The sequence below is a fragment of the Muntiacus reevesi genome, chromosome 3 (genome assembly GCF_963930625.1).
Source record: "Muntiacus reevesi chromosome 3, mMunRee1.1, whole genome shotgun sequence".
NCBI classification, from domain to species: domain Eukaryota; kingdom Metazoa; phylum Chordata; class Mammalia; order Artiodactyla; family Cervidae; genus Muntiacus; species Muntiacus reevesi.
The window spans coordinates 10,558,268-10,582,775 of NC_089251.1; the positions used below are offsets into that span (position 1 = coordinate 10,558,268).

General features: G+C 48.4%; 1 protein-coding gene across 4 annotated transcripts in view; it reads left to right on the forward strand.

Annotated features, from left to right (window-relative positions):
• The window catches only part of GOLGA1 (golgin A1), a 49,125-nt gene that overhangs the window by 20,792 nt on the left and 3,825 nt on the right, over positions 1–24,508 (forward strand). For all 4 annotated transcript variants that reach the window (XM_065928461.1, XM_065928463.1, XM_065928462.1 and 1 more), the window contains 10 exons: positions 2,748–2,873; positions 7,173–7,268; positions 10,302–10,397; positions 11,259–11,408; positions 11,965–12,060; positions 16,523–16,612; positions 17,561–17,663; positions 17,768–17,928; positions 18,310–18,456; positions 24,306–24,365. In XM_065928461.1, the coding sequence (XP_065784533.1) occupies positions 2,748–2,873; positions 7,173–7,268; positions 10,302–10,397; positions 11,259–11,408; positions 11,965–12,060; positions 16,523–16,612; positions 17,561–17,663; positions 17,768–17,928; positions 18,310–18,456; positions 24,306–24,365 (1,125 nt within the window). The remainder of the gene's footprint in view (positions 1–2,747; positions 2,874–7,172; positions 7,269–10,301; positions 10,398–11,258; positions 11,409–11,964; positions 12,061–16,522; positions 16,613–17,560; positions 17,664–17,767; positions 17,929–18,309; positions 18,457–24,305; positions 24,366–24,508) is intronic.

The following is a 24,508-nucleotide window of genomic DNA, read 5'->3' on the forward strand; positions in this document are numbered from 1 at the left end:
GATGTGAGAGTTGGACTATAAAGCTGAGCGTCAAAGAATTGATGCTTTTGATCTGTGGTGTTGGAGAAGAGTCTTGAGAGTCCCTTGGACTGCACGGGGATCAAACCAGTCCATCCTAAAGGAAATCAGTCCTGAATATTCATTGGAAAGACTGATGCTGAAGCTGAAACTCCAGTACTTTGGCCACCTGATGCAAGAACTGACTCATTGGAAAAGACCCTGATGCTGGGAGAGATTGAAGGCAGGAAGAGAAGGGGACGACAGAGGATGAGATGGTTGGATTGCATCACCGACTCAATGGACATGAGTTTGAGCAAGCTCCGGAAGCTGGTGATGGACAGGGAAGCCTGGCATGCTACAGTCCATGGCATCACAAAGAGTCGGACATGACGGAGCAACTGAACTGAACTGACTGAACCGTGTATCCAGCCATCTTGATATAATCACTTTTAAGTTCCAGGTTTTTTTGTTGTTGTTGATTCATGTGGATTTCCTACACAAATGATCATATCATCTGCAGACAAAAGCAGCTTTATGTTTTCCTTCCCTATCTCCATTCCTTTTATTTCTTTTTCTTGCCTTTTTGCATTAGCAAGGACTTCCAGATGATGTTAAAAAGAAGTAGGGAGAGGGGACATCCTATCTTTGTATCTAATCTTAGTGGGAAGCCTTTGAGTTTCTCACCATTAAGTGTGGTGTTAGCTGTAGTGCATTAAATGCTGAGGGCTTGAAGTAGAACATCCAGAGGTGGGGAGTCACTCCATGTGGGATATAGTGCAAAAGAAAACTAACTGGAAATTGGCAATTGATTCTTTTTTCTGTCCCTGACTCTGCCCTACACAGTGACTTATATGAGACTTATTTGTTCTTTTGGTTTTTACTGGAAAGGGTCAACTATATTTCTCAGTTCATATTGATGTGTAGTGGACGTAGTACAGGCTTTGAATTAGGAAGGCTTGCTTGGGTTTTGAATCCTTATTCTGTCAGCATGGTGTGTGTTATTGGGCTGGTTCCTAAACTTCAGTTTCACTGTAAATGGTCAAGTAGAGGGTGATTGTAAGAACTAGAGGAGTGGAAAGTGCTTGCACATGCTCTGCAAACTGTAGCTGCTCCTGCACCATACTGTTTCTCATTCCTGTTGTCAACATTATTAGTAAGAGACCCATTAAAGATAGGTCAGCCTGGCCAAAACTGTGTTTCTTTCCTATCAAACTCCCTCTTGCCCGTGTTTTCTCTGCCTTGCATAATATTACCATTCAACCAGGCATCTGAGCCACAGACTTAGGAGTTGTCTTCACTTCTTCCTTCCTCTCTGCCTAACCTCCTGGTCATGTTGAACTTGTCTGTTTACCCCTTTACACATACTGCCTTTTACCCAGGAAGCTTGTTCCTCTTCCCACCTTCCACCTGGACTTGCCTGCTTAGGAGGCCTGATCAGATTGCTGGGTTAATCCCTTCTGCCTCTGATGTCTCATGGCACCTCATGTGTCCCTGTGTTGCAGCATGATTGTATTGTTTTATAATTAATTACATGTATATCTCTGCGACCAGCCTCCATGCTTCTTTGAGTCAGTAGCTCTAGTTGATTATACCCCTGGGAGACAGCACAAAGAGTATAGGCTTGATCACAGTTTATTGGATTATGCAGTCTTGAAACCATTCTTCAATTCTGCTCTAATATATATGTTGTTGCCTGTGTGAGAAATCAGAATGGCAAATGCTTCTTTCTGAAACCTTGGACCCAAGTAGCTGCATCTTATTCTGAGGAGAGAATTGACTGAGTTGCAGTCTAAAGTTTGTGGCTTGAGTTGGAGCAGCAGAGCATAAAGTGAGGGAATTTGAGGAAGTGAATTATATGTGAGGAGGTTCTAGTCTTCACAATGAAATGTTGATGCTGTACGACCTTATTTTGGAGTGAAGAACGGGCATCTTCAGTGAATGTAAGAATCAGTGAGGAGCTAAGAAATGATATAATGAAAGCTTCCTGGATCCTCAGTTTTGATGTTGCGCAGCATTGAAGATTGGCAGTACTTAAAGGAACAAAGTTAGTCCCCACCTACCACGGCCATCACTACCATCATTGCTGAAGAGGTAGACATGTGGGCGGCTCTGTGCCTGGGGCCATGGTGTAAGGCGCTGCTGTGTGTCATTCACCTGTGGTTGCTGTGTTGTGAGCCAGGGTGAATACCATCGTTTGTTTCAGTTCTCTGTTCAACCTGAAGACAGCTACATTGTCATTTTAACGCTTCATCTAGCCCCCTGTTTCCAAGCATATTCTTCTGTAGGTCATTATAGGATTGGCTGGGAGCTTGGTTCTTGGCATCTGGTATAAAGTTGTAGGTCCTGTTGGACTCTGGATTAGTAGAGTTAAATCTATGCTTGATGGGAGTGGGAGGAGCATTCCTTTAGCTGGTAGATCACGACAATACAAAGGTTATTTTAGAGAGGAGGAGCATCTTTATAGCATCTTGGCTAGATTCCACAGAGGCAATAGCATCCTTCCTTCCCAGTCGTCAGTTGCTTAAATTGGGAGCATTTGCTGCTTACTGCACTAAGCCTGAAACAGATACCCGAGTGGTGTTGGGTTCTGATCTTGTATCTTTTCTGTTCCATTTTCAGGGAAGATTTCTTGGCTATATGCTCTCCTAGGATGCGGTTGGAAACAAAATTTTAGAGAAACGATGATTCTAGGGGAGACGGTTAGGGAGGGAGAGAGAGGGTAATATAATCTCTGCTTTCACCTGCAGGTCACTGCTGAAACTCAAGAGAAAGAAAAACTCATCACACACTTGCAGGAGAAGGTTGCATCCCTGGAGAAGAGACTAGAGCAGAATCTCTCAGGGGAAGAACATGTGCAGGAACTTCTGAAAGAGGTAACTAGTCTGGAGTAAACCTCAAACTTAAATTCCCCACCCCTACCCAGATAAGTCAAATGCTACTGTCTGAATGACTCCACTCTGAAAAATACTGCTTACAGAATTAAGTTCAAGCTTCCTTCTGTAACATAAAAGGCTTTTCTCATGATCTGGCCCTTTGTCTAATTTTCCAGTCTTGTTTCATGACCTGAACCCGTCATCACTGTGGCTTTCAGGAAGCTTTAGTTCCCCAGATGTCCCCTGCTATTTCACATGTCTAGTGTCTTCCCCAGAGCCAGATGTCCTGGAGGCTCACCTAGAGCCAGAAATCCTGCAGTCTGAAGTCAACTGGGCCTTAGGAAGCATCACTATGAACAAAGCTAGTGGAGGTGATGAAATTCCAACTGAGCTATTTCAAGTCCTAAAAGATTATGCTGTGAAAGTGCTGCACTCAGTTCAGTTTAGTTCAGTTGCTCAATAGTGTCCAACTCTTTGCGACCCCATGGACTGCAGCATGCCAGGCTTCTCTGTTCATCACCAACTTCCGGAGCTTGCTCAAACTCAGGTCCATCAAATCAGTGATGCCATCCAGCCATCTCATCCTCTGTTGTCCCCTTCTCCTCCCACCGTCAATCTTTCCCAGCATCAGGGTGTTTTCAGATGAGTCAGTTCTTCACATCAGGTTGCCGAAGTACTGGAGTTTCAGCTTCAGCATCAGTCCTTCCAATGAATATTCAGGACTGATTTCCTTTAGGATGGACTGGTTTGATCCCCTTGCAGTCCAAGGGACTCTCAAGAGTCTTCTCCAACACCACAGTTCAAAAGCATCAATTCTTTGATGCTCAGCTTTCTTTATAGTCCAACTCTCAAATCCATACATGACTACTGGGAAAACTATAGCTTTATCGGCAAAGTGCATTTCAATATGCTCTGCATTTCAATATGCTCTCTAGGTTGGTCAAAGCTTTTCTTCCAAGGAGCAAGCGTCTTTTAATTTCATGGCTGCAGTCACCATCTGCAGTGATTTTGGAGCCCAAGAAAATAAAGTCTGTCACTGTTACTATTGTTTCCCCATCCATTTGCAAGGAAGTGATGGGACCAGATGCCATGATCTTAGTTTTCTCAATGTTAAGTTTTAAGCCTACTCTTTCACTCTCCTCTTTCACTTTCATCAAGAGACTCTTTAGTTCTTCACTTTCTGCCGTAGGGGCAGTGTCATCTGCATATCTGAGGTTATTGATATTTCTTCCAGCAATCTTGATTTTAGCTTGTACTTCATCCATCCCAGCATTTCCCATAATGTACTCTGCATATAAGTTAAATAAGCAGGGTGACAATATGCAGCTTTGATGTACTCCTTTCCCAATTGGAACCAGTCTGTTGTTCCATGTCCAGTACTAACTGTTGCTTCTTGACCTGCATGCAGATTTCTCAGGAGACAGATGAGGTGATCTGGTATTCCCATCTCTTGAAGAATTTTCTGCAGTTTGTTATGATCCTCCACATAGTCAAAAACTTTAGTGCAGTCAGTAAAGCAGAAGTAGATATTTTTCTGGAACTCTCTTGCCTTTTCGATGATCCAGTGGGTGTTGGCAACTTGATTTGGTTTCTCTGCCTTTTCTAAATCCAGCTTGAACATCTGGAAGTTCACGGTTCACGTACTGTTGAAGCCTGGCTTGGAGAATTTTGAGCATTACTTTGCTAGTATGTGAGATGAGTGCAATTGGTGCAGTAGTTTGACCATTCTTTGGCATTGCCTTTCTTTAGGATTGGAATGAAAACTGACTTTTTCCAGTCCTGTCACCACTGCTGAATTTTCCAAATTTTCTGGCATATTGAGTGCAGCATTTTTGTAGCATCATCTTTAGGATTTGAAATAGCTCAACTCGAATTATATCACCTCCACTAGCTTTGTTCGTAGTGATGCTTCCTCAGACCCACTTGACTTCGTATTCCAGGATGTCTGGCTCTAGGTGAGTAACCACACCATCATGGTTTTCTGGGTCCTGAAGATCTTTTTTGTATAGTTCTTCTGTATATTCCTGCTACCTCTTCTTAATATCTTCTGCCTCTGTTCAGTCCGTACCATTTCTGTCCTTTATTGTGCCCATCTTTGCATGAATTATTCCCTTGGTATCTCTAATTTTCTTGAAGAGCTCTCTAGTCTTTCCCATTCTATTGTTTTCCTCTATTTCTTTGCATTGATCCCTGAGGAAGGCTTTCTTATCCCTCCTTGCTATTCTTTGAAACAGCCTTATCTAATTCAATGAAACTTTGAGCCATGCTCTGTCGGGCCACCCAAGATGGACAGGTCATGGTGGAATGTCCTGACAAAATGTGGTCCACTGGAGAAGGGAATTGGAAACCACTTCAGCATTCTTATCTTGAGAACCCATGAACCGTATGAAAAGGCAAAAAGATATAACTCTGAAAGATGAACTCCCCAGGTTGGTAGATGTCCAATATGCTACCAGAGAAGAGTGGAGAAATAACTCCAGAAAGAATAAAGAGATGGAGCCAAAGCAAAAACACCCATTTGTGGATGTGACTACTGATGGAAGTAAAGTCCAATGCTACACTCAATGTGCCAGCAAATTTGGAAAACTCAGCAGTGGCCACAGGACTGGAAAAGGTCTGTTTTTATTCCAATCCCAAAGAAAGGCAATGCCGAAGAATGTTTAAACTGTTGCACAATTGCACTCATCTCACGTACTAGCAAAGTAATGCTCAAAATTCTCTAAGTCAGACTTCAGTAGTATGTGAACCGTGAACTTCCAGATGTTCAAGCCAGATTTAGAAAAGGCAGAAGAACCAGAGATCAAATTGGCAGCATCCACTGGATCATCGAAAAAGCACGAGAGTTCCAGAAAAATCTATTTCTGCTTTATTGACTACACCAAAGCCTTTGACTGTGTGGATCACAACAAACTGTGGAAAATTCTTCGAGAGATGGGAATGCCAGACCACCTTACCTGCCTGCTGAGAAATCTGCATGCAGGTCAAGAAGCAACAGTTAGAACTGGACATGGAACAACAGACTGGTTCCAAATTGGGAAAGGAGTATGTTGAGGCTTTATCTTGTCACCTTGGTTATTTAACTTATCTGCAGAGTATATCATGCGAAATGCTGGGCTGGATGAAGCTGAAGCTGGAATCAAGATTGCTCGGAAAAATATCAATAACCTCCGATATGCAGATGACAGCACCATTATGGCAGAAAGCAAAGAGGAACTGAGGAGCCTCTTGATGAAACTGAAAGAGGAGAGTGAAAGAGTAGGCTTAAAACTTAACATTGAGAAAACTAAGATCGTGGCATCTAGTCCCATCACTTCATGAGAAATAGATGGGGAAACAATGGAAACAGTGACAGACTTTATTTCCTTGGGCTCCAAAATCACTGCAGAGGGTGACCGCAGCCATGAAATTAAAAGACAAGCATCTTGGAAGAAAAGCTATGACCAATCTAGATAGCATATTAAAAAGCAGAGACATTACTTTGCCGACAAAGATCCGTCTGGTCAGTGCTATGGTTTTTCCAGTTATCATGTATGGATGTGAGAGTTGGACTATAAAGATAGCTGAGTGCCAAAGAATTGATACTTCTGAACTGTGATGTTGGAGAAGACTCTTGAGAGTCCCATGGACTGCAAGGGGATCCATCCAGCCAATCCCAGAGGAAATCAGTCCTGAATATTCATTGGAAGAACTGATGCTGAAGCTGAAACTCTAGTACTTTGGCCACCTAATACAAAGAACTAACTGCTTGGAAAAGACCCTGATGCTGGGAAAGATTGAAGGTAGTAGTATAAGGGGACGACAGAGGATGAGATGGTTGCATGGCATCACCAGCTCGATGGAAATGAGTTTGAGCAGGCTCCAGGAGTTGGTGATGGACAGGGAAGCCTGGCGTGCTGCAGTCCATGGGATCGCAAAGAGTCATACACAACTGAACTGAACTGAGTGTCCTCCCTCTGCCCAGGTGCTCTGGTTTGGCTCTGGCCAGCTATGAAGAGGCAAACCTCTTCCTTTCCTGAGGCAGTGGGCATTCCCTGCTCTGTACTGCCGCTTTATGAGCACTGTTGCACTCTGTTATATACTTTCTTGGGTTAGTCTTTGCCCCAGCCTCCAAGTCAACAACCTGTCAAATTTATCTGTGTATACTTCACAATATGTGAATTTTCTCTCTACTGTTTTAGAGTTTTTTGTGCATATTCATGTTCTTCATGCCTTGCACAAGTCTAATGTGTTGTAGATATCAGTAAATATATATGCAATGGAGAAATGACTGTTTCCTTTTTCTCTTCTTTCAACTTACAGAAAACACTTGCTGAGCAGAATTTGGAGGATACCAGACAGCAGCTCTTGGCAGCCAGAAGCAGCCAGGCCAAGGCCATCAGCAACCTGGAGACTCGGGTACTGCCTCACTCCTGTGTCTGGGTGGTGCCCTGGTGCCCTTAGATGACATGGTTGTGGCTGAGAATTCCCTTGGATCAGGGATTTTCTTCCAAAGGGTTTCTCTTGACTTCTTCTTGTAGAGAACTGAGGTAGTCATTTTCTCCATTCTTGCCATATTGGCATCATTCTTCCACAGAAGATTGTCTTCTCTGTTCCTTCCCTTTTGTCTTCTTTCTCCTTCCTCCCGTAGGAAACCATTCTAAAGTGGTAAATAGAGACCTTTTATTGCTGAGTAACCTTGAGAATCCCAGGGACAGGGAGCTTGGTGGGCTGCCGTCTATGGGGTCGCCCAGAGTCGGACACGACTGAAGCGACTTAGCAGCAGCAGCAGCAGCAACCTTAAAATGGCTAACGTTGTTTTACGTGTGTGTTAATTTAGGTAAATGATATAGCTGTACATGAATTTTCCTTGTTACTTTCCACTGCTCCATCTTCTGTGTCCACTTCACTGTTCTTACCTCCTCTACTTCACAGTTATCTGCTGCATGCTAGATATCCAGATTGCCACCTTCTTCCTGTTACCACAGATTACCTTGCAGTGAACATCCTCGTTTCTGTTGCCTTAAGGAGGATAGTGAGTGTGTGTGACTTAACGTGACTCAGTAGGACAGGAATGCTCCCAGAGGGCTGCCCAAGATGCGAGAGAGTTCTTATCGATGCGTCTCTGTCTTTTCTAGCATTGGCATTTCTCAGCCTTTTAGTTTGGCTGCCCAAGATGCGAGAGAGTTCTTATCGATGCATCTCTGTCTTTTCTAGCATTGGCATTTCTCAGCCTTTTAGTTTTCTTGCCAGTTTCATGAGTGTGAAGTGGTAGAAGTGTCAGGGGATCTCTGTGAAGCCTCTTATAAGAACACTAATTGTATTCATGAGCCTCTACCCTCATGACCTAAGTATCTCCCAGTCACCTCACATCCTAACACCATCACATCAGATGTTAGGAATTCAACATAGGAATTTGGGGGGCACAAACATTCAGACCATAGCAAATGCTTAACTCATTTTTTAAAGTCTTTCTTGTTTCTTGGTCAATATTAATATATGTAAAGCTGTATTTTTTCCTAACTGCAGCTTTGTTACCTTTATTGTAATTCACTTCTATTTCTGAATATCTTTTTTATTGTGGTAAAATACACATAAATGTAAATTTTACTATTTCAACCATTTCTAGGTATACAGTGGCATTAAGTACATTTATGTTTTTGCACAACCATCACCACCATCCATTTGTAGAACTTTTTCATCTTCTCAAACTACAACTCTGTGCCAATTAAAACAATAACTCCCTGTTCTCTCCTCTCTCCAGCTCCTGGCACGCACCATTCTACCTTCTGTTTTTATCAATTTGATGACTCTAGGTACCTCAAAAACTGTAATCATACAGTTTTTGTCTTTTTATTTCTAGCTTACTTCACTTAGCATAATGTCTTCAGAGTTCATTCATGTTATAGCATATGTCAGAATTGCATTACCTTTTAAGACTGAATAAGCCTTTTTTAAGACCTTGATTCCATTCTAGATAGAGCACATGTTATTCATCCATTCATTTGCCCGTGGAGATTTCGGCTGTTCCCTCCTTGTGGCTATTGTGAATACTGCTGCCGTGAATGTTAGTGTATGAACAAGGTTTTTGTGTGGGTTTATACTTTCATTTCTCTTGGGTATATTCCTAGGAGTAGAGTTGCTGGGTCATATGATAACTCCATGCATAGCTTTTTGAGGATCTGAATCTTTCTTGAGTTCTGCGTGCAAACTGGAACTTGCATAGATATTTGCTAAACCCAGGAGTTTAGCAGTTTCAGTCCTGGCTCTGCACTGATAAAATTTGTGGTCATGGGAAAATAACATTACTATTCTCCTCTGTGGAGGTGCTCACACTGTTCTTGTGGGGTTGTTTCCATGAAAACTTACCTCTGAACATATATGAGGAACCATGAGGCCTAAAAGGCGGAGAAGGCAATGGCAACCCACTCCAGTACTCTTGCCTGGGAAATCCCATGGACTGAGGAGCCTGGTAGGCTACAGTCCCTGGGGTCCTGAAGAATCGGACACGACTGAGCGACTTCACTTTCACTTTTCACTTTCATGCATTGGAGAAGGAAATGGCAACCCACTCCAGTGTTCTTGCGTGGAGAATCCCAGGGACTGGAGCCTGGTGGGCTTCCGTCTATGGATTTGCACAGAGTCGGACATGACTGACATGACTTAGCAGCAGCAGCAGAGGCCTGAAAACATTCTTTTCTCATTTGGTACCTCCCTCTCCTTGACAAAGCTGCAACCCTCTATGTGCTTATATTTTAATAATAAAGTTCCCCCAGGGCAGACCTTACTCAGCAAAGACTTTATAGGAGAAATTGGCAAAGTTCGCTTGAGTCAGATGAAACAATCACTTTGGAGGCCAAGCCTCGCTCAGTGCTGGGTGGTGTGTCATCCCGTCCACCCTGCAGGCCTTGTGTCCTAGCGCAGTGCCAGAGACACAGTCAGACCCGGTCAGTATGTGTGGAATGAGGGAAACCCAAATTTGTCTCATGGGCAGTAATCCCACTTCTGGAAGTGTATCCTAAGGAAGTGATTCAAGCCAGATCAACAATTTTTACATGAAGATGTCAACTGCTGCCTCATTTTATCTGCAAAATGGAAAACAGCGGAGTTACCTGGACAGTAGGCAGTGGTTCAGGGGATTATACAACATCCTTCGAGGAAATAATCTAAGGTCTGAAGGCTACATGGAAATCCAGAAGGAAATTTGAGCACGGAGGAAAAATACAAAGTTTTACTAGAATTGTATACGAAGTTGTAAAAGAAAGTCAAAAAAATGAAACTGTGTTAGAATGATAGTGTTTTATAATGATTGACTTATGAGCATCTTTTTTTTCTAATTAAAATTTTTTCTTTAGTGTACTTGCTTTATGATTTAAATAGATTTGATTTTAAAAGCCATTTGTTACTACTCAGCTTCTTTTGAACATAAGGATACTTCTCTTTCCCTCTTAGGTGAAAGAACTGGAGCAGAACCTGCAGGCCTCTGAGGAGAAGCTGAAGCAGAGCAGTGACGTGGTGGCAGCTCAGGAAGCTCAAATTCGAGAGCTTGTAAGTGGTAATCATGTCTGCTGTGTTCTAGGCCCCTGATTCTTTCCTTTATGCCCATGAAGTCCCCAGACTCACTCCCAGCTCCTGGAATGGCATCTGGACCTTAGATACAGTTGTGGGCAGACAGGCAGTTGCAGAGAGGGAGTCAGGACCTGTTGGAGGGTCTGAGTTACCAGGAGAGGTGGTGACTGGCTGGTTCCAACCTAATAGCTGGCTGCAGGGCCCAGCCTAATTCTAGAACTGTTAGATGTTGTGTGACCACTGGCATCCATACCTCATCTTGCAGCCGGGGGCCATGGAGAACAGCTCCAGGCCCTGGGGAGAAATCAGCAAGGGCTCAGCCCGGTAGTCACAGCCCCAGGTCGGGTGTGGAGCTAGAAACTAGAGAAGTAAAAATATTTGTTGCCTCTTTCCCACATGTGTTTTCATTTAGTCCTGGCAACAGACCTCAGAGCTGCACACTGCTATCCTCATTCACTAGAGGAAGCAGGCTCCCAAAGATGACCGGGTCACTAGCCCAGGGTCTCTCGCCTAGTAAATGGCCGAACCTGCGCCCTCTGTAGGTCACAGCCCCTGCTCTTCATCCCTGTGTCCTGTGCCTCCGCGGGGAAGCGCCTCAGACATAGAGGGCAGCACTGAGTGCAGGCGGGCTGTGTCTTAGGACTGGTGCGCAGAGCTGTCCCTTTCCCCGCACCAAGACCAGTCCCAGAGTCCAGCTCCTGAGCAGGCCAGGGGGCCTCTGCGGCACCCAGGCTGGAGAAGGTCAGGAAGGAGAGTTGTTTCTATGGGACACTCATCTTTGGAGGACAGGGTAAGGCCCCCAGTGTCACCAGGAATACCTGTCCTCTGCTGCCCCCTCAGGCCACCGCGAACAAGGAGAGCAGCCGTGCCCAGCTGCAGGTCCTCGCTCGGGAGGAGCAGTACACAGAGCGGATCCACGTGCTGGAGGCCCAGCTGGCAGGCCTGGGCAGAGCGCGGGTGGCCGAACTGAAAGCCACAGAGCAGGAGCTGGTGAGTGAGGGAAGGAGAGAGGCTGGGAGCACCCCATTCATGTGTAGCCAGGCTGCCAGGCCATTTGACAGGAAGAAGACCAGCCTGCCCCTGAACTCGTGCACCACTGTTTAGAGGAGTTTTTATATTTTAACAACACACCTGCTCATGAGACTGGTTGTATAAAAAGACTGCTTTTTACGAAAACCCCAAGCAGATGGTTTTTCTTTTTCCTTGAGCTGCACATAGACTTCCTGGCACTTCCTGACCAGTCCTATCAGCTGCTTTCCTGTCTTCCTGAAATGTGTACTGCTCATCCCTAATGGCTTCCCCCTTTCCCTGGCCTCTGTCCTTGTTCCATAGGCTTCGGAATCAAGTGCCTTAGTTCTTCTTGTGGGAAGAGTGTCAGGTGACTCTCCCTTTCTGACCTCAAACTCTATCCTCCTGTCCCACCCCTGCAGTGGCAACAGAAGGGAGGGGGGCAGTTTTAAAGGTTACATGTCAAAGAGATAGGCCTGCACCCAGGGAAAATAGTGTAAAGACCTTTTCTTTTATGTATACTTTCCTCAATTTGCAGAGAAAGCTGGAGCAAGAAAATGCAGCCCTTAAAGAAAGTAAGAATGAATGTGAATGTTCTTTACAGCATCACCAGCTTGAACTAAAGAAGCTGAAGGTATGTATCTAATTGCGTCAGTTTCACAAAGTCATGTCTTTTTCTAAATTTTTATTTTTGGCTGTGCTGGGCCTCTGTTGCTGCATGTGGGCCTTCTCTAGTTTCGGTGAGTGATGGCTACTTATCATTGTGGTGCGAGGGTTTCTCATTGCAGTGACCTCTCCTGCTGCAAAGCACACGTTCTAGGTGTGCAGGCTCAGTAGTTGCACCACATGGGTTCAGCCGCCTTGCTGCACGTGGAATCTTCCCAGACCAGGGATCAAACGCGCATCCCCTGCATTAGCGGGCAGATTCTTAACTGCTGGACCACGAGGGAAGTCCAAGTGTCATGTCTTTATGTGTGCATTTGGAGTAGCCACGGGAAAGTGCTGTACTATGAGTAGAGAAGGAGTAGACCTAGCATTTGTGGATGATAGGGGGTTGTCGAGGAGGCAACTGGAAGTTTTAAGCAGCTGGATGATGTGAGTTTTGTTTTAAGAGGATTACTCCGGCTCTGTGTGAAGAATGCTCTGTAAAGTAGGCAAGTACAGAAGCAGGAAGACCTTTGAGGAGACTTGAATATCACTGTGCTTGCTCTGTTTAAGAATATAAGAGGCAAAATTGAACATTTCAGCAGGGATTCAGAAATTATAATAAAAGACAGTAGTTTTGAAAAGGAATCAAATAAGAATTTCAGAACTGAAAAGTGCAGTAGCTGAAAGTAAAAATGCAGTAGATTTCCAAAGGACCTGAGGAAACTTTCTGGAGGAATAGATATTTTCACTATTTATTTTGGTGTTGGTTTCATCATAATTCATCAGTTGTACACTTTAAATATGTGCAGTTTATTATTGTCAATTATACTTAAGTAAAGCTCCTAAAAAACCATTAATGAGCTTAACAGCAGATTAGAACTAAAAGGATAAGTAATGGAAGAAAGGGCAGAATGAAATACAGGGGAAAATGATAAAAGACAGGATACTGTGAGATGTTTTACCTTGTGTCAGTGGAAGCTCAGAGGCAATGAAAAAACTGAGATAGAGGCATTAGAGAGATGATAATGGGTGAGGATTTTTCAAACTGATGAAAGCTTTCGAGTCACAGGGACAGGTATAAGAGTTCTTACAGATCCAAACAGGACAAATTTTAAAATCCATACCCAGACACCATATTGTAGTAAGTAGCACTAAAAGAAAACCAACAAAACACAAAGAATTGGTGGATAACAGACTTGCACTAAAGGAAGTACTGGAAGGAAAATTCTAGATGTACAGAAGATGTAAAGAGGGAGGAACGAATGGAGAGCAGTGCTTATTGCAAGTATGTGCCCAGGAAGAAAATCTGATGCACAGCACATCGTTCACGGCCCAGCTAGGAGAGAAGAACCACCCCAGTTATTTGAGTGAAAATTTATGTTCTAAGGTAAAGTTTCTTCTCCAGCACTGAAACAGTTAAAAGATATCAGAAAGATAGCAACTGTAGTACTCAGCTTTCCAACTGTAGGACTAAGGGAAGAAAGTGAAGAAGTTGCAATTACTGAATTTCGGAGTTAAGAAGAGAAGCTCCACAGATTTGCCAGTCAGACCTCTTGAGAGGGGGCTCTGTACTACAGTTGGTGCTGGTGTGTGTGCTGGGCGATAGGACCATGAATGAATTCAGCTGCAGGTGTCAGAAGACTGCAGAGTGGATGCAGCTGCCGCTTCAGGAAGAACTTGCTGCTGCCAGGGCCAAGCTGCACTGCTTGCAGAAACCGCAGTCTGACCAAAAGGAGCAAGTCTTTTCCTCCCTCCTCCTGCATTCCAGTCTCCCTGGAGCTCCCCCTGCTGGCAAAGATGAGTATGTATCAGTATCTGAATATGGAGCCGGCTGGACCCAGAGGGAGAAACATGGTTTGCAGAATCCCAGGTTCGGCATCTAAAAGCAGAATATGAAATGTTGGGTGTGGGCTGAGGCAGTAACTGAAAAACCAGCACATACAGGCTTTTTCGGAGCGTGGTTAATTTTCAAACATTTGGGCGAATTTTCTCAATGTCTTGGATTTCTGGTTTAATATCATTATGGTCAGATAATATTCTGAATGATTTCAGTGCTTGATATTTATTTAGACTTATTTTATGACCCAGCCTATGTCTATCTTGGTAAGTAACTGAATGCGCTTGAAAAAATATGTATAGTCAGCTCTTAGGGAGAGTGTTCTGTAAATGCTAAATAGGTCAAATTGGTTAACAGTATTGTTCAAAGCTTCTGTAGGTCTTCTGATTTTTTATTTTTTTAATTTATTTTTTATTTTTTTATTTTTTTTTGGTCTTCCAATTTTTTTTGTTTTGGTCTGTGTGTCTCATCACTTCCTGAGAGGGGTGCTAAGTCTTCAACTATGATCCTGGATTTGTCTCTTTCTCCCTCTGTCAGTCTTTGCTTCAAGTATTTTGAAACACTGTTTTAGGTGCACACATTTTTTTTTTTTTTTGTATTGTTTGGATCCATATTTTCAGAACAGTCCTCTGGGAAAATCATTTCCAGGTGCAGAGCACTGCGCGTGTGGGTAGCCTGCTGACTTACTCAGTGGCCCTGAGCTCAGCCTCAGATCCTGGGTCATGTGTGTTTCTGTGGCACTAGCACAGACTTTAGAACCCTGCAGTTTCAGTTCTGGGTGCCACCCTGGCCCTTCACAAGCTGATTCTTGAGGGAATCTAGTTTCCTTTTTTCAGACTGAAGGTGATGACCCTTGACCTCAAGAGGATGATACCGTGAGGACAAAGCGTGACCGTGGATGAAAAGTGCCAAGTGCTTTGAGCCTCTGCTTCCTACCCTGATACGCTTTCCTGTTTCCTTGTTCACAGCCCGCCTCCTGTCCCCTTAAGACAGCGTCAGTCATAGCATCTCTCCTGAACTTCCCCAGAAAAGGCCCCTGTAGACATATGACATTCTTGTCACCCGTCCCAGCACCTGGGCCTGCAGGGCCAGGATCTCATAGCTCCACTCAACCTGAAACCTCTTGTTCCCTCTTCTGTGTCAGCAGAGCTTCTCCTGTGCAGGGGATTGTCTGGGATAGTTCAGGCTCCCACTGTCAGCCTCTTGCGATGCAGCACCAACTTTCCTTCTCTACTAGAGGCGGACTCATGGAAAGTCAATTCTGGCAGCTCCCCAGTAGAAGTCAGAAGGGACGGGCTGTGAGGCTGGCATCTCCCTCCATTCACCCCACCCCCAGATGGTGTAATTGGAAAAGGAGATTTCATAGGTGGAACTGAGTAGTTCAGAGAACCAGAAAGACCTGTCCAGCTAGAACACGGGCCGCAGGTCCCCTCCCTGCCTGCCTCGCACTGGCTTTTACCCTGTCAGTCTCCCAGCTTGTCCTTGCCTTCCTCCACGATGGCTGGTAGGACATCACTTCAGCAGTTCCACGCTGATAACATTCCAACTTAGCAACCCCAGGGGAACGAGGACATGTCCCGCTCAACTTTACTGTACTAAAAAGAGATTTTGATTAAAAAAGGATTTGATTGGTTCATCTTGGGTGACAGGGCCACCCTTGGACAAATTGATTTGGCCATGGGGATGAGGTACTACGATTGACCAGGCCTAAATAACATGCTTATTCCTATAGCCGCAAAATGGGGGCATGATTATTGGCAGCCCTACCAGAACCATGTGGAATTGCAGGGAGGGAGTGGGGAATAGCAGTGATGAGGCTCTTACCCCCAAAAGGGGTGATTGTGGGTAGATAGAAACAGCAGACATTCCTGACCCGTGTTCAGGCACCCGAGAAGTCATATTATTCATCTGGGGGTTGATCAGTGAGCGTGGACGGCATCATGTCAGGGAAGAGGACTAATGTGTTGGTGAGGAAGGAGTTGCCGTGATCTGGGGAAGGCCAGTGGGGCAGCTCTGCTTGAGGTAGAAAGGCCTGGGTGGTAGAATGTAGCAGCCAAAGGCGTGGCTCTGAGCTCAGGCACCAGCTTAAAACCTGGCCCTGCCACTTACTTGCTCTCAGACCTCATGCAAATTACATGACCTCTCAGAGCCTCAGTTTTCTCTCCTGTACTATGGATGATTTTGATGACTCTGACCTTTGCTCCATTAAAACTTAGTAATTGCTTGTTATCATTTCTGTAATCAAATTGTTCCAGTCTGCTGCTCCGTTCGCATGGGCCCAGTCGTCTGGTTCTGTGTTGATTTCATCAGAGCAGGCCTTCGAGTCTGGGGCCCCTAGCCTTTGGCCTGAGTACTGACTGGCGTGCTCACGGGACGACAACCCCTCAGCAGTGTGCCTGTGCCCAGAGGGGCTAGTGGGCTGTGCACACTAACGGAGGAGCAGAAGGCCGTGCGGCCAGAAGGTAGCCTGGGAACCTCGGGAAGCAGGAGACGCGCTTGTCTGTTCCTGTGACATAGTCCTCTCTCTGTGGGCTTCACGTGATGTGTGCAGCGAAGAAAGTGTGAACTGGGTTTTTGGACTCAAATCTCCTCCCCATTTTCTGGATTGTAGGAAGAATGGAGCCAAAGAGAAATCGTGAGTGTGGCAATGGCTCAAGCCCTGGAGGAGGTGCGGAAGCAGAGGGAAGAGTTGCAGCAGCAGGTAGGCCCCGTGGGATGCGACCGCCATCAGTCCCAGCCAGGACTGATCTACCTCCCCATCTCTTCAGAGCAGGGGGTGGACACAGGTTTAGGAATGCTGTCAGCTGCTTGGTTTCCCTGATGTCTCTAGGAAGGTAGGAGAAAAACGTTAGAAACCCTCCAGACTTCCCTGGTGGTCCCGTGGTTAAGACTTTGTGCTTCCAATGCAGGGGGTGTGGGTTTGATCGCTGGTCAGGGAACTAGATCCCACATGCCATGTGGTGTGGCCAAAAGAAGACAAAAGAAAAAGGAAAGAAACTCAAGAAACTCTCACCCCATGGGATAACCTTTTAAAATTTTGATAGTTGGTTACTGTTATAAATGTTACCTGAAGGCAAGTCCATCCCCAGGTTCTGATTCTGTGAGGTGGGCCCCACTGGCTGCAGGCCTCAGAGAACACAGTTGAGCTTTCAGCCAGAAGGGTGGGAGAAGCCGTCCTCTGAGGACAGGCTCAGGCTCAGGCCCCAGGTCTGGGTAACTGTCTCTAAGGCTATGGTAGGTTCTTAACAGATCTGTTGGAGTTGCTTCTGAAAAGACCCTGCGATAATCATACCTTCATGAATAGGACAACAATGAAGTCGTGTGCATCAAATGTTGGGCACGTCACAGGCACGCAGGACATGAAGTTACAGTCATGACAGCTTGTGGGAGGGCTGGGCATAGTGGCCATGTCTGTGGTGGACACTGCAGGCAGGGGCCGTGGGGGCAGTTGCCCCTGTGCCTGCCGAAGAGAACTGACTTGTGCGTGTTTCTGTTAATAGGTGCAGAGGTTAGCTTGGGAAATGTTCTGGGCTGTGGCCTTCAGGGAGGGATTCATGGAGGACCCTGGGTAATGGAAAAGTGGGGACTCCTTTAAGAAAGACGTGATTGCCACTCCTAGCCTTCTCTCGTATTGGGTTTTCTCTCCAAGGCCTCTGACCTGACAGCCATGGTCGGCGAGAAGGAGCAGAGTCTGCAGGAGAAAATGGAAGTGATTCTCCAGAAAGAGCAGGAGATTCTCCAGCTGAAGAAAGGTGAGGCCCCTGCCCCTGGCTGAGCCTTCTCGCCTGTTCTTGTTGGGGACCCCAGCCTGGAGGGGGCCCCGACAGGGCGCTCACTGCCCCTGTGTCTGGCCTAGGTCACGACTCTGTGCTGCTGAAGACACACCAGCTGCAGAGCGAGCTGGAGGCCCTGCGGGGCCTGAGGACCGAGGAGGCGGAGGCTGCCGCCTCGCGGGAGGACCTGCTGAGGCTGACAGGCCAGGAGCAGCCCATGGTGCTCTCAGCCAGCCAGCCCCATGTGAGTCCCGCCTGAGCTGCTCAGGGTGTGGGGGCAGTGGGGGGCAGCATGTCATCGGTGGGCGGAGGTGGTGGGCAGGCCTGGGCGGCGCTGGGCAGCTTCAGCTTCTCTTCAACGGGAGGGCACCTCACTGATGAGGGATTTGTGAGCATTGAGGAGCCCATCTGATGTGACGACACCTGTCTGTGTTCAAGTGCTAAAGCCCTCCTTCCCAGCAGGCTCCTTGTGGGGGCATTGTCCCCCCAGAGGGCCCTGAGGGGATCTCTGTAGTCTGGTTCCTGCCAGGTGCCTGGTGGACACATCAGCTTTGCAGTGAGTCTGGCCCCTCCCTGGGGTTGGTGGCTTAGCTTGACCATTACCTGTGCTGCCACCACCCTGTAGGTGACCTCGAGGGCTGGGCAAGACCCCGAGTACCAGCTTCCAGCTGTGGAGGGAATACCAAACGGAGAGATGGCGGCAGCCATGGATCTGGGGCAGCTACAGAAGGAAAAACAGGACTTGGAGCAGCAACTTCTAGAGAAAAATAAGGTGAGGGTGCACTCCCCCGCAGCTACTTATGTCTCCTTTCCTGTCTTTGTGCCTAAAACCCTCCAGTCCATTCTTCAGGCTTTGTGCTGATGCCCCTGGGCCCCTCTTGGGGGCAGTCTTACCTCTTTCATTGAAACGGCTTCCTCCTGGTTCTTCTCTGCTTCCCTACCTGGTGCATGGCTCTCTCCTTTCACACTCCCCAAGTCTCCCCGAGCCCTGGCCTCAGTCTCAGAGCTGGAGCAGTAGCCTCGCCCACAGCCCCCTCTGCCCTCACCAGCCGGGTCCTACAACCAGTCACCTGACCTCTGCACCTTTTTCTCCAGCTGTGAAATGAGAGCGGTGATGCTTGCCTTTAAGTGGTTTGGGGGTTTTGGGGGGTGGTTATTGGGTGATGAAACTGTTAGTTTTCTGTAAATTTTCTGGTATTTGATAGAGGCTTAATAAATGTCATGATTCCACCTGCCCTGCCTGGCCTCTGCACCTGTAAATGCAGGAGCTCATTTGAGCCTGGGTTTACTGTATCCTGTGAAGTTTATGTGTGGCCTGGTTAGTGCTCTGGCCTGAAATTCTGCCCGCAAATTGTGTGGTTGCTCTTTAACAAGGGAAAAGGTGTTCCTTCTTTCTCTTCCCCACCCCCCGCCTCCCTCCCTCCCTCCCTGTCTCCCCTCTCCCCTCTCCCCTCCCCCACATCCACTAATCTCTTGCCCGGAAATATAGACGCCTGCACACTCTGTGTCCCTCGGTCCTGCCCTCACTCAGCTTCTCCAGATCACACTCACGTCCTTGGCGATCTCACCCATCCTGTGTGCTGCTGGCACCGTATCACACTTCAAGTCCAGACAGCGCCCGTGAACTCGAGGCTTTTGTATCTACCATATTTCTCTATGTCAGTGTCTGAAGGGCACCTGAAACCTGAAACATTCAGAGCCAGACTTCAGATTGACTGCACTCTCTAGCATCTGCTGCCATCTTTCCTATCTGGAAATGGCCAGAACCTTGCAGTCATCCCGGACCCCTTTGTTTCTCTCACAGCCAACATCCAGATCATTAGGGAATCCTTTGGGCTCTCCCTTCAAACTATACGCGGAATGAGCTACTTCTCCTCCCGCCACTGCTGCCCCCTGCGACCCAGGGACCACCCTGTCTTCCCTGGAGGACAGGGATGGGCTTCTAACTGGTTCCCCTGTCACTTGTCTTTACCAGCCCTCTGATGACTCACTAACCTGTCACTTGTCTTTACCAGCCCTCTGATGACTCACTGTCCCCATTAAAGCCCAAGTCCTTACAGTGGCCACAAAGCCTAAGTGGTTTGTCTCCTTACTGCCTCTACCCCCACCCTCTGAGGGGTCTGCCTCCTTACTGCCTCTACCCCCACCCTCTGAGGGGCTGTCTCCTTACTGCCTTTACCCCCACCCTCTGAGGGGCTGTCTCCTAACTGCCTCTACCCCCACCCTCTGAGGGGCTGTCTCCTTACTGCCTCTACCCCCACCCTCTGAGGGGTCTGCCTCCTTACTGCCTCTACCCCCACCCTCTGAGGGGTCTCCCTCCTTACTGCCTCTACCCCCACCCTCTGAGGGGTCTGCCTCCTTACTGCCTCTACCCCCACCCTCTGAGGGGCTGTCTCCTAACTGCCTCTACCCCCACCCTCTGAGGGGTCTGCCTCCTTACTGCTTCTACCCCCACCCTCTGAGGGGTCTGTCTCCTTACTGCCTCTACCCCCAGCCTCTGAGGGGTCTGCCTCCTTACTGCCTCTACCCCCACCCTCTGAGGGGCTGTCTCCTTACTGCCTCTAGCCCCACCCTCTGAGGGGTCTGCCTCCTTACTGCCTCTAGCCCCACCCTCTGAGGGGTCTGCCTCCTTACTGCCTCTACCCCCACCCTCTGAGGGGTCTGTCTCCTTACTGCCTCTACCCCCACCCTCTGAGGGGTCTGCCTCCTTACTGCCTCTACACCCACCCTCTGAGGGGCTGTCTCCTTACTGCCTCTAGCCCCACCCTCTGAGGGGTCTGCCTCCTTACTGCCTCTACCCCCACCCTCTGAGGGGCTGTCTCCTTACTGCCTCTACTCCCACCCTCTGAGGGGTCTGCCCCCTAACTGCCCTTTACCCCCACCCTCTGAGGGGCTGTCTCCTTACTGCCTTTACCCCCACCCTCTGAGGGGTCTGCCTACTTACTGCCTTTACCCCCACCCTCTGAGGGGCTGTCTCCTTACTGCCTTTACCCCCACCCTCTGAGGGGTCTGTCTCCTTACTGCCTCTACCCCCACCCTCTGAGGGGCTGTCTCCTAACTGCCCTTTACCCCCACCCTCTGAGGGGCTGTCTCCTTACTGCCTTTACCCCCACCCTCTGAGGGGTCTGCCTCCTTACTGCCTCTACCCCCACCCTCTGAGGGGTCTGTCTCCTTACTGCCTCTACCCCCACCCTCTGAGGTGTCTGCCTCCTAACTGCCCTTTACCCCCACCCTCTGAGGGGCTGTCTCCTTACTGCCTTTACCCCCACCCTCTGAGGGGTCTGTCTCCTTACTGCCTTTACCCCCACCCTCTGAGGGGTCTGCCTCCTTACTGCCTCTACCCCCACCCTCTGAGGGGTCTGTCTCCTTACTGCCTCTACCCCCACCCTCTGAGGGGTCTGTCTCCTAACTGCCTCTACCCCCACCCTCTGAGGGGTCTGTCTCCTTACTGCCTCTACCCCCACCCTCTGAGGGGCTGTCTCCTTACTGCCTTTACCCCCACCCTCTGAGGGGCTGTCTCCTAACTGCCTCTACCCCCACCCTCTGAGGGGTCTGCCTCCTTACTGCCTCTACCCCCACCCTCTGAGGGGTCTGCCTCCTTACTGCCTCTACCCCCACCCTCTGAGGGGCTGTCTCCTTACTGCCTCTAGCCCCACCCTCTGAGGGGTCTGCCTCCTTACTGCCTCTACCCCCACCCTCTGAGGGGTCTGTCTCCTTACTGCCTCTACCCCCACCCTCTGAGGGGTCTGCCTCCTTACTGCCTCTACCCCCACCCTCTGAGGGGTCTGCCTCCTTACTGCCTCTACCCCCACCCTCTGAGGGGCTGTCTCCTTACTGCCTCTACCCCCACCCTCTGAGGGGCTGTCTCCTTACTGCCTCTACCCCCACCCTCTGAGGGGTCTGCCTCCTTACTGCCTCTACCCCCACCCTCTGAGGGGCTGTCTCCTTATTGCCTCTACCCCCACCCTCTGAGGGGTCTGCCTCCTTACTGCCTCTACCCCCACCCTCTGAGGGGCTGTCTCCTTACTGCCTCTACCCCCACCCTCTGAGGGGTCTGCCTCCTTACTGCCTTTACCCCCACCCTCTGAGGGGTCTGTCTCCTTACTGCCTTTACCCCCACCCTCTGAGGGGTCTGCCTCCTTACTGCCTTTACCCCCACCCTCTGAGGGGCTGTCTCCTTACTGCCTTTACCCCCACCCTCTGAGGGGTCTGCCTCCTTACTGCCTTTACCCCCACCCTCTGAGGGGCTGTCTCCTTACTGCCTTTACCCCCACCCTCTGAGGGGTCTGTCTCCTTACTGCCTCTACCCCCACCCTCTGAGGGGCTGTCTCCTAACTGCCCTTTACCCCCACCCTCTGAGGGGCTGTCTCCTTACTGCCTTTACCCCCACCCTCTGAGGGGTCTGCCTCCTTACTGCCTCTACCCCCACCCTCTGAGGGGTCTGTCTCCTTACTGCCTCTACCCCCACCCTCTGAGGGGTCTGTCTCCTTACTGTCTCTACCCCCACCCTCTGAGGAGCTGTCTCCTAACTGCCCTTTACCCCCACCCTCTGAGGGGTCTGCCTCCTTACTGCCTCTAACCCCACCCTCTGAGGGGTCTGTCTCCTTACTGCCTCTACCCCCACCCTCTGAGGAGCTGTCTCCTAACTGCCTCTACCCCCACCCTCTGAGGGGTCTGTCTCCTTACTGCCTCTACCCCCACCCTCTGAGGGGTCTGTCTCCTTACTGCCTCTACCCCCACCCTCTGAGGGGTCTGTCTCCTTACTGTCTCTACCCCCACCCTCTGAGGAGCTGTCTCCTTACTGCCTCTACCCCCACCCTCTGAGGGGTCTGTCTCCTTACTGCCTCTACCCCCACCCTCTGAGGGGTCTGTCTCTTTACTGTCTCTACCCCCACCCTCTGAGGAGCTGTCTCCTAACTGCCCTTTACCCCCACCCTCTGTTCCCCCAGCATTTCCTCCCAACCACAGCGGCCTTGCCTTTCTGAGAATACCGAGCACCCTCCCGCCTTAGGCCTCTGCACTTGCTGAGCCTCTGTCTGGAAGGGCCTTCCCCGAGTCCCCTCACCTCCTCCATGGCGTCATTTTGTCAGTGAGGCTTGCCCTGCTGCTCTGCTGGCCCTCACCACCACAACTCCTGTCCCCTCACCTTCCTCTTTTTCTCCAGGCTTCTTATACCTTGTGATGTACTGTAGATTTGCTTGTTAACTTTTTCCCTCCAGAGGGCAGACATTTTTTCTTTCTTTTTTCTTCCCCCCGCCCTTTTTTTTTTTGCTGTTTCCTCAGTCTCTAGGCCAGCGTAGAAACTCAGTATTTGTTGGGTAAATTAATAAATGAGTCAGAAACCTAGAAAATCAAGTAACATAAAATAGCAAGTGTATTTTTGGGGGAATGCCCAGCCTCATGGTCAACCAGAGAATTCACAATGAAACAGAATGTCACCATTCTGTCAGTTAGGTGTTGGAGGCAGTGTAACGTGCTTGACAGGAGCTGGAGGCGCTCTCACAGTCCCCCAACCCAGCCATCTTGTTCCTCTGGAGGACTGTGGACATACTACTCTTGAGAAAACGAAGCTTATTACAGCTTTGTTTAAACGTGGAAACTCAGGGAATTCTCTGGTGGTCCAGTGGTTATGACTTGGCGCTCTCACTGCCATGCCAGTGGACTCAGTCCCTGGTCAGGGAACTAAGATTCCACAGCCCAGGTGATGTGGTCAAAAAACAAAAAAAGGAAATTCGGCTACACAAGAAGACATGGGGCATCCCCTAGAGTTGCTGTCACTTTAAAAGTTATTATTAGGAAAACTAAAGCTGTGGAAACTCTGATAAATACAAAATACTATTCAGAGTTCTAGGTATTCAATGCAACAATGGTGACATGGACTAGAAGTTCATAGGAAAAACTCATTTTGATACATTAGAGTTGTGATGTTTTGGAGAAATTTTTATTTAAAATTTTTCCCTGTATTGTTTATACTGTAAATTTTTTCATTGGAAAACACAGTTCAGCCTTTCTGGTTATTAATGGAATGTGTAATAAATTATATTTAAGGCCCGTAATACTAATAATTAAACTCACCAAAAATAGGAAAATAAAGAAATGAAAGATATAAAACCCAACGTTGGTGGGTTATGCCAAAAAGCCATGATCTCTTACACCGTTCCAGATCAGCATTGAGAATTCTTACGGTGTTCCAGGAGATCAGTGGTGGTGGTGAGAACTGCTAAGCTTTGGCCCAGGTATCCTCCTTGGGGGTGATAGCACGTAAGTATAATTCTGAAGGGCAGAATGTACTGCGCAGAGGCATTTTGAGCTCTGCCACCTACAGGGTGAGTGCCTGAAGCAGTCCTGCGGACCCAGGCCACAGTAGGGGGCGGCCCTGGGGCGGCGGCCCTGGCTGAGCCCGGAGAGCAAGTGTGTGCAGAGCAGCAGCGCGTGAGGGGAAGAGGCCAAGGCAGCAGGTGTGTCGTCAGCACGAGCCTCTCAGGAGACGAGGCAGGGGCGTCTAACAGGTGCTTGGGGACCCAAGGGGTTTTCTGTCTGTGCTGTGGGCCTCGGCACCTTAGAGATGGTGAAACGTGCATTAATGGATGGCTTTTTGTGGGGTTGGGACTTTTATCACAGACCATAAAGCAGATGCAGCAGAGGATGCTGGAGCTCAAGAAGACTCTGCAAAAGGAACTGGTGAGTGACCCTTCTCCCCGCCGCTGGCTCTGCGGTCCTCCTCAGGGCCCTCGCTTCCTGATGGTGCTCCCCTCCTCCCCCAGGACCGCAGACCTCTGGGAAGTCCGATGTGGGCTGGGGGACAGTGGCCCCGTCACCTTGAA